General features: G+C 37.9%; 1 protein-coding gene across 3 annotated transcripts; it reads left to right on the top strand.

Moving 5' to 3' along the window:
* The first annotated feature begins 1,330 nt into the window (after positions 1-1,330).
* On the top strand, positions 1,331-8,483 carry S100A5 (S100 calcium binding protein A5). 3 transcript variants are annotated; one of them, XM_074262103.1, is made up of 3 exons: positions 1,331-1,525; positions 5,315-5,471; positions 7,207-8,483. In XM_074262103.1, the coding sequence occupies exons 2-3, from the start codon at positions 5,334-5,336 to the stop codon at positions 7,348-7,350; spliced, it is 282 nt and encodes a 93-aa protein (XP_074118204.1). In that variant the 5' UTR covers positions 1,331-1,525; positions 5,315-5,333; the 3' UTR covers positions 7,351-8,483. The 3 variants fall into 3 exon arrangements, with proteins under 3 accessions (XP_074118204.1, XP_074118206.1, XP_074118205.1); XM_074262105.1 differs by lacking the exon at positions 1,331-1,525 and adding an exon at positions 1,848-1,955; XM_074262104.1 differs by lacking the exon at positions 1,331-1,525 and adding an exon at positions 4,945-5,079.
* The last annotated feature ends 962 nt before the right edge of the window (positions 8,484-9,445 follow it).

Genomic DNA, 9,445 nt, shown 5'->3' with positions numbered 1-9,445 from the left:
TCACCCTTTTGCATCATTCTGTCTCTAAACTGTGCTTCGGAAACTCCCATCACCAAGCAACCAATCCCTGGTCTCCCTTTTTAGTCCTGATGCCTGACCCGTGGGAGTGAAGGGCCAAAGGGAGGGGGAGAGGACTGGTGAGAAAGGAGCAAGGGACTAATCAAAATGGATGCTTCTCATGCCCACTCTCTCTGACTTATAACATTTAAGCTCCTTTATCTCCCTCCCCCATGCTTGCCCCACCCTAAATCTTTTTACCCAGTTCTTGAAATTCTGTTTAGGCCTGTCTCTTCTGAAACCTTGTTTGGTATTTGGGATCCATTCTGGCACTCAGCCCTTAATTATGACAATCCCCTATTATCCTCTACTCTTACTCTTATCCCCTATAATGTCCCTTTCCATCTCTAATACCAAAACCCCATTTGACATTTCTTTCAATGAAGTCATGGTAGGGTTATGAAAGAAAAAAAACAAAAAACAAAAAACAACCCCCCATATATTTTGGAAAGTTTCAGTTCTATGATCATCCTTCAGTGAATTAATCAGACCCTTACCAATCATCCTTTACACCCAAATCCACATCCTTCCCCACTTCAAGTTCTATGTGTCTTTGAGAGATATGGAAATAATAATGCATTTCTGTTGTGTTTTAGATTTAGAGAGCACTAGATTTGGAGTCAGAAAACATGGCTTATGATTTCCTATCTGTATGATCTTGGACAAATTACCTTACTTGTGTGGGCTTGAGGACCCAGTGAATAAAGTGCTGGGAGTAGGATTTGGAAAACTCATCTTCCTGAGTTCAAATCCAACCTTACAGACTTTCTAGTTGTGTGATCCTGTGCTAGTCACTTAATTCTGTTTGCCTCACTTCTTTATCTGTAAAATAATCTAAAGAAGCAAATGGCACACCCCTACAGTATCTCTGCCAAGAAAATCTCAAATGGAGTCACTAAGAATTGGACACAACTACAACAAAATGAGAGGATTGTTCTAAGTTACCTTAGCAGTCTGTTCCTACTCTAAAATCTATGATTCTATTATTCTGAAACAATTCTATCAGGTAAATGGTGCAAATATTACTTTCCTCATTTTACAAGTCAGAAAACAGATGCTTGAAGAAGTCACAAGATCATGAGATTGAAGATACAGAATTGTAAAATTCACATTGTTAGTAAATATCAATGCCAGGATTCCAACCAGGGTCTATACCTGACATTAGATTAAACCCTTTCTGTGACTCACAGTAACTGAACTCAGGAGAGAAGTGCTGTTTAATAACCAATAGGGAAAGTGCCAGTCAGAGCCCAATCTCTTCTTTCTACCCAGCTTGTAAACAAAGAAGAAACCATGGGGTCCCTGGTTCCTCTTCCCAGGAGACTTACATGTCTCCTTCCCCTTCTCATTGGTCCTTTTCCGTCCTGGGTTCCCTGGAGTTTAAAGAGAGATAATAAAGCTGGAGAGTAAGCAGGGGTTCTATTTCTTCCCATCTCCTCAGATTTACTGATCGATTTGGCTTAATTGGGTGAGTCTTTACTTGGCATCCTCAGCTTGGTTTGGGTGGTTAGGTGGAGGGCAGGAGTTTTTTCTAGGAGACTCACAGGATGGAGAGAGTTACTTTTCAGGGGATGAAAGGCTAGGGGCAGCAAACACTGCTTAGTGGTAAAAAGAACTTGAATTGGGATCAAAAGTCATTTGAGACTCTGCTAATTAGGAGAAGGGTGACCCTGGGAAATTAGCTTTTCTGAACCTCATTTGCAAAATGGACATAGTTCATTGCTAAACCCTGCAGTTTTACAAAAACATTGAGACCCAGAAAAATGAAGTGAGTTTAGTAACTAATATCACACAGCTAATTAGCACTAGATCTGGGTCAAGACCAGCTGAGAAAGATTTAGGAGAAAAGGGGAGTATTGGAGATGAAGATGGTGAAGAAACGATGAGGAGGGAGCCAGGTAGGGACAAATTGGATATTGGAAGGGTCTTTTTTGAGAGTGCTAGTAGAAGGGGAAACTCTCCCTCCTGTAATCCCAGGCAGCCTGCTATTCTAACTCATTGACTCAGCTTCTTTGGGGAAATCACCTCAGTTCCTGTATGATTATCACCCTTACCTCCCCAGAGGGGAAGTGATTTTCAAGCCTGAGCCATGGCAACTAGACATACCCTTTACTTTCTCCTTCTCTGGGGTTTGATTTGCTTTTCCCTTGGCCCAAAATGACGGAATCAGGGGCCTCCACCTCTCCAGGAGAAGCCAGGCTTCTCCTGGAGAGGCCATTTCCCTTCTTGCAAATAATCTTTCTGTGGGGATTTCACCTAGTACTTTGTTTTGCAACTCTCTGATATGCTTGTCATATTATACTGCATAGTCTAGTTATCTGTTTGGGTCATAGGCTCCTATTAAATATCTTCCTCAGCATCAGGATAGCATAGAGTTCTGCATATTTTTTACCTGTTTGTTTTTTTTTTTGTCTGGGCCAGTGATTTCATCTATGTGGAGAACAAGTCCTTTCAACAAGCAAATCAGCAACTTCTCTGTTAATTGTAGCATTAAAATGGGAATTATTATTATTATTTTTTGTTTAGATCTGACTTTATTTGGGTTAAAAGTGTTTTATAATTGTGTTTACATACTTCCTGGGTTTCTCGTGGCAGGTAAAATCTTCAGTACTCTATAATGTCTTTATTTTCTTTTATTTTTAACCTTTAAATAGTTCGTATTTTTCAGATACATGTAAAACAATTTTTAACATTTATTTTTAAAACTTTGAGTTCTAGATTCACTCCTTTCCTCCTTCCCCACTGCTCTCCCTCCATTGAAAAGGCACATGTAAGTTATGCAATACATTTCTATAAGTCATGCTGTGAAAGAAAACATAGATTTCCCTCCACCTCCCAAAAACCATCAATAAAAATAAAGTAACAAAAAAAGAGTATCCATCAATCTGTATTCTGACACAATCAGTTCTTTCTTTGAGTATGGTCAGCATTTTTCATCATAAGTCCTTGAAAGTAGTCTTGGATCATTGTATTGCTGAGAATAGGAAAGTCATTCATAGTTTATCTTCCCACAACATTGCTATTATTTTGTACACAGTACATTTCACTTTGCATGAGCTTTCCAAATACTTCTGAGAACATCCTGCTCATCATTTCATGTAGAACAAAAATATTCTATCATAATCCCATATAACAATTTATTCAGCCATTCCCCAATTTATGAGCATCCCCTCAATTTTCAATTCTTTGCCCTGAGAAAAGCTGCTATAAATTTTTGTACATTTAGGCCTTTTTCCTTGTTTTTTTTTTTTTTTTAAAGGGTATGATTATAAAACCCTTTGGGCATGGATCATATCTTTTGATCATTTAACAATTGGAGGATGACAGTGAAGGTTTTTTTTTTTAATTATAGCTTTTTATTGACAAAACATATGCATGGGTAATTTTTTAACATTGACCCTTCCAAAAACTTCTGTTCCAACTTTCCCCTCCTTCCCTTTATCCCCTCCCCTAGATGGCAGGTAGTTCCATACATGTTAAATATGTTAAAGTACATGTTGAATACATTATATGTATACATATTTATACAGTTATCTTGCTCACAAGAAAAATCAGATTTAGAAAGAAGGTAAAAATAGCCTGAGAAGAAAAACAAAAAGCAAACAAACAATAACAGAAAGAGTGGAAATGCTATGTTGTGGTCCAAACTCATTTCCCATAGTTCTTTTGCTGGGTGTAGCTGGTTCTGTTCATTATTGATCAATTGGAACTGATTTGGTTCATCTCATTGTTGAAGAGGGCCACGTCCATCAGAATTGATCCTCATATAGTATTATTGTGGAAGTGTAGAATGATTTCCTGGTTCTGCTCATTTCACTCAGCATCAGTTCATGTAAGTCTCTCCAGACCTCTCTGAAATTGTCCTGCTGGTCATTTCTTACAGAACAATAATATTCTATAACATTCATGTACCACATATACCACAATTTACTCAGCCATTCTTCAGTTGATCTACATCCATTCAATTTCCAGTTTCTAGCCACTATGAAAAGGACTTCCACAAACATTTCTGGGTAGTGCAGGAATTTTTAAGCTTTGTGTGTGTGTGTGTGTGTGTGTGTGTGTGTGTGTGTGTGTGTGTGTGTGTGTGTTTGTGGCCTGGTCTTCCCAACTCCTTGGCAGCAATCTAGTGGTCTTTGGTCTTTTTCTCAGGATCATGTCATTAAATGCATAAAATCTAATACATAAAATGACAAAGGAAACTAGTTACTTTAAAATAAAATTAACAAATTGTTTTAAAAAAATAAGCTCATTGTAAGGTTTTGCAAGGGCGAATGCTGAAAACTATCTTTTCATGTATTGTGAAAATGAAAAGCTATTATTAAAAAATGACAACAATCATAAAGTTTGCAAATAATTTAAAAATAAAACAATAAGTTCATGGACTCCAGGTTAAGAAACTCTAAGCCTTAGAGACTTTTTTAGAAAATATTATGAAATTAAGTGATGTATATAGGGCTTATATGTGTTAGATACAGATTTTCTTGACTCTGACTGGCTCCCTATTTGTCATGATAAACTTTGCCTTTGCCCTTAATAGGCTTTTTATATTTATTGAATGATTAAATGAATGAAGGAAAGATATTCTCTCTCCTTTCCTTTTATCCCTCTTACTCTGACTCCTCTCCTCTACCACCCTTTTCTTTATCGGTGCCCTTTCTTCTAGCTTTCTGTGTCTCAGAAACAGAAAACCAGTTTGTAAGGTCTGACCACCTCTCCCCTACCTCCTGCCTAGTGTTCTCTCTTCATTCCTGCTGCCTTTGTGCTCATATTTTCACATGGTTAGGCTTTTTTCCTTTACCCTGTCCATCACATCCACTCTTTGAAAACTTCTTGAATCAGAGATCTGGGTATAGATGGGAGGGGACTTTGAGTAACTCACCCGTTGCACTGGATGGGGCAGAGAGTAAATAGTCATACCCTTATTCTTCCTTTGGGAGGTCAAGCTGCCTATCCCTACTTCATTTGAGACCATTCCCAGGTCCCCCCACTCACCCTCCTACCAAAGGGAATATATCCCAGGTGGGATACTGAACACTCACTCCTTTGTCAAACTGTTTCAGTTTTTTTCACAGTCCTCGAAGTTTGGGGAGTTCTGTTTTATATCTTGCTCTAGTCTATTCTGTTATAACTGAATGTGTGTGTGTGTGTGAGAGAGAGAGAGAGAATGTATATGGAGGAAGTTTCATTTGGGGTTAAGCTTAAATCCTTTAGAATAGGATTCTTTCCTCCTATGTCTTTTCTCTTTGTTCTTTAGATCTAAAAGTTTTGCTGAAATGGAGACTCCTCTTGAGAAGGCCCTGACTACCATGGTCACCACTTTCCACAAATATTCGGGAAAGGAGGGCAGCAAATTGACCCTGAGCAGGAGAGAATTGAAGGAGCTGATTAAGAAGGAGCTATGCTTGGGGGAGGTGAGTATTTTCTTATCTCAAATGAGCTAATGTATGAAGACCTGTGAGGAGACACAAGTATTACTTTGTAGTTGTAAACTATTATTATTCTCCTGCCATCCATTACTTACATGGTCTAAAAATTTCTACTCTAACAGATACAACAATGATTTTCAAGACTAATCATCCTCTTTGGACAGTAGTGTCCTGAATCCAAGAGGGGAAACTTCAGTAGAAGAAAAGATAAGATTTAACTTTGAGGGGTCTCCTAGTTTGACGAGGAGAGACTTTTTAAGGGATTCCCAGTCTAATAGTTGTAATATAAAGGAAGGTTGTAGATAGTCCTTGAGTTCAGGGACTTTTCTCTCTGATTAGATAGACACAGGAACTTCTATTCTGAAGGGGAAACATTGTTGCTACTTTCTGGGAACACTATTTTATAGGAGGATACATGATACAACTTTAGACCTCAAAAAGAGACACAAATACAGAAAGATAAAAACAAATACATCCTTGCCAGGGTGAGGAGGAAAGGATTCAGAGGAACAGATTGGGTGGGTTCAGGTGATCTAGGGAATGCTTTTTGGAGACAGTGTGATATAGTATTGGGAAGAAGATGGACAGTGCTGGGGACAGATTTGGCAAGTTTTGGGAGGTCATGGGAAATGAAGGGGAAGAGGACATTATGGGTGGGAGGGAGGAGAGAAGGAAGAACCAGTCTAGGAGAAGCCTTGGAACCTCTATTTCTTTTTTCAAATTGGAAAAAGGACAGGATAAGAAAGAGTTTACTTGAGGAAGTTGATTCAGTGTCTGTGTGTGTGTGTGTGTGTGTGTGTGTGTGTGTGTGTGTGCAGGTAGTGACAATAGTAATGTAGTATGGAAGACACTGAGCCTCCCTTCTAAATCCCTTTAAAAATTTGACTTTAGGATACTTTTGTATTACGTTTTATCCTACAATAGCCCATTCCCCTTCTCAGAAGGTGCCATATCTAAGAAAACAAGGAAGTTGGCCTCTGAGATCCTTTCTAACCCTAGATCTATATTCCTAAGATTGATGTGTTTGCTTCTCTCCTAGTCCCTATGGCTTCCTGGCTGTATCCTCCTTACCTTTTCTGTTTTCTAGGAATAACTGGGGAGGTGGGGTGTCTTATAATACAGTCATCTCTTGTCCTTTTGACATAGGGTGGCCCAGGTCCAAGCTTTTCTTTAGTTCCACTGTACTATTCTCAGACCCTCCAAACTTACCCACATCGGATATTATAAGCATTTATTTATTCACATTGAAAGAGTGGAAATCAGCATGGTATAATGTCTTATCTGGTATAGTGCAAAGGATTCTAAGTTTAAAGTTACAGAATTTGAATTCAAAACCTGGCTCTGCTACTTATTACCTAAGTAAACTCAAGCAAGTCTCTTAAATTTTCTGAGTCTTAGTTTAATCTTCCTTCAAATGAGGGAATTGGATTAGATGGCCTCTTTTAAAAGTTTATTCTCTTCTGGTGCTAAGCCTGTAAAACAGATCCTTTCTATTGAGTGATAGAATGCAATTTATGATTTTTTTGTTTTTTGTTTTTATTTTAAGGGGGTAAACTAGTATTTTTGAATCGGCTTTGCCTTCAGTGAACAATAAATGCTTGTGGGAGAGAGAGTAAAGATGGAACCTGGAGATAGGAATGGAGTGTGGGAGGGAGAAAGAAATACAGAGAAATGGAAGGGGGGTCTAAATTCTCTATTATCACTTTCTGTTCCCACTTAGAAAATGCAGGAAAGTGGCATCGATGAACTGATGAAAAGCCTGGACAAGAACAGTGATCAGGAGATTGATTTCAAGGAATATTCTGTGTTCCTGACCACACTGTGTATGGCCTACAATGATTTCTTCTTGGAAGAAAATAAATAAACAAATGAATGATGGGCCACTGCACTAAGGATAATCTTCCCAGTGCAGTCTCTTTCCCTTCATCGGGACTGTCACTCTCATTCCATCCCTCCCCAATTATTGATAATGGGACTAAAAAATCCTCCAGATCTATGTTATCTAAAGGTAGTTGACTTTTACCTTTTCCCTGTAAGGTACACCCTAACCTTCTCTGCCCTATATTCTTTCTTTCCCTCTCTCTGTTTCTCTCCTACTCTCTCCCTTCCTTTTCCCTCCTCTCCCTTCCTTTTTCCATTTCTCACTTCTTCCCTCCATTTGTCCCATCCTTCCTTCCTGCCTGGACCTATAACCTTATGGCTATACCAAATGCAGATCAGCAATTTGCCTGTAATTTAGAATTGTAAGGAGCTGTCTAGAGTTCTAAGAGGCTGTGACTTTCCCAAAAAGTTGACTAGCATGTCAGAGGCAGGATTTGAAACTAGTGCTGTAAAACTAGTGCTGTAAAGCCAACCCTCTCTATCCACTAAACTATACTGCTTCTCTTGCTCTCATTGTTTTTGAAAATATTCATTGATTTTTTTCATCCATCGTCACTTGCCAATGTTTCGTCTTCTTCATTTCTGTATAATCCTGCCTATTAAATGGTTAATTAATTTATTTATTATCTTATTTTCCCCCAGTTGCATGCTATCATCTATATTAAAAAAGGAAAGTTAAGAAAACAAAACAACACACTGATCCACCATCCCTTCCCATTGTTTCTCCTTTACTCCTGTTTAATTCTCCTTATTAAATGATTAAATTATTTATTTAGTATTTTATTTTTCCTCAATTGCATGTTATTCTCCATAGTAAAAAAAAAAAAGAGAGACATAGTTAAGGAGCAAAACAACACATTGGCAGGGATTGACAATATTATGCCTTATTCTATCAAACAATTAATAATCATTTATTAAGTGCCTGCTCTGTGCTAAGCCCCTTATACCTCTATACTCCTATAGTCTGAGCAGTCCATTATATAAGGAAGGATGCTTGTTTTGTCATCACTTTTCTAGAATCAAGATTACTCCACCCTTGCCTTTCAACCTCCCTTTCCAGAAGCAATTCATTCTCTTTTTCCTTCCTGTATATGATAATAAAAGTTTTTACTTCAAGGTGTTGTGTCTGATTGTGACTGAAGGGAAGGAGGGAAGCACTCAGGGCACAGATCTTGAAGGAGGAGGAGGAGGGAAATGTTCCTCAGTAACATTACTTCAATTTTTATAGGTTCTGAAATTTCACCTCTATAAGTGTGAATACTTCCCTCACTTGGGCGCATTGCAACCTCTTTTAATTCTTACTGCAGAGACTCAAGCACTGCTATGACCCCATAACCACTCTGAACTATTCCTAGTGTAGAGCAGAAATTCCTTGAGGTCAAGGATTTTCCATTTCCCATTTTTATTTATGTCCCAACACCTAGCATGGTTCTTGATACATAAGATCATATATATGAGAATAGGGAAGGTCTTCCTAACTTCATACCTAGTGTTCTATCCATTGTCCTGAGGTACATGATAATCTCTTAATAAATGTGTGATCAATTAAATTGATCAGTACTTTTTTTTTCTCAATAGCATTTTAATTTTTCCAAATACATGTAAAGATAGTTTTCAACATTCATTTTTTATAAGAATTTGTGTTCCAAATTTTTTCCCTTCCTCCTTTAACATTCCCCTCTCTCAAACAGCAAGCAATCTGACATAAGTTAAATATGTGTAATCCTTTTAAACATATTTGTCATATTATACAAGACAAATCAGACCAAAAGGGAAAGAATCAGGAGGAAAAAAAAAAATCAACCCCCCAAAAAAGATGGTCTCTTTTAAAAGCTTGTTCTCTATTTGATCCATATTGAGTCTCCTTAGTTCTCTCTCTGGATATGGATGGTATATTCTACCCCAAGTCTTTTTTTTTTTTTTTTTTAATAGTATTTTATTTTCAAAATACATGCAAAGATAGTTTTCAACATTCGCTATTGCAAAACCTTGTGTTCCAAAATTTACTTCCTCACTTCTCCCTATTCTCCTCTCCAAGACAGCAAGTAATCCAATACAGCTTAAACACATGCAGTTCA

The sequence above is a fragment of the Sminthopsis crassicaudata genome, chromosome 4 (genome assembly GCF_048593235.1).
Source record: "Sminthopsis crassicaudata isolate SCR6 chromosome 4, ASM4859323v1, whole genome shotgun sequence".
Taxonomy (NCBI): domain Eukaryota; kingdom Metazoa; phylum Chordata; class Mammalia; order Dasyuromorphia; family Dasyuridae; genus Sminthopsis; species Sminthopsis crassicaudata.
This window is presented reverse-complemented; position numbering and strand designations above follow the sequence as displayed.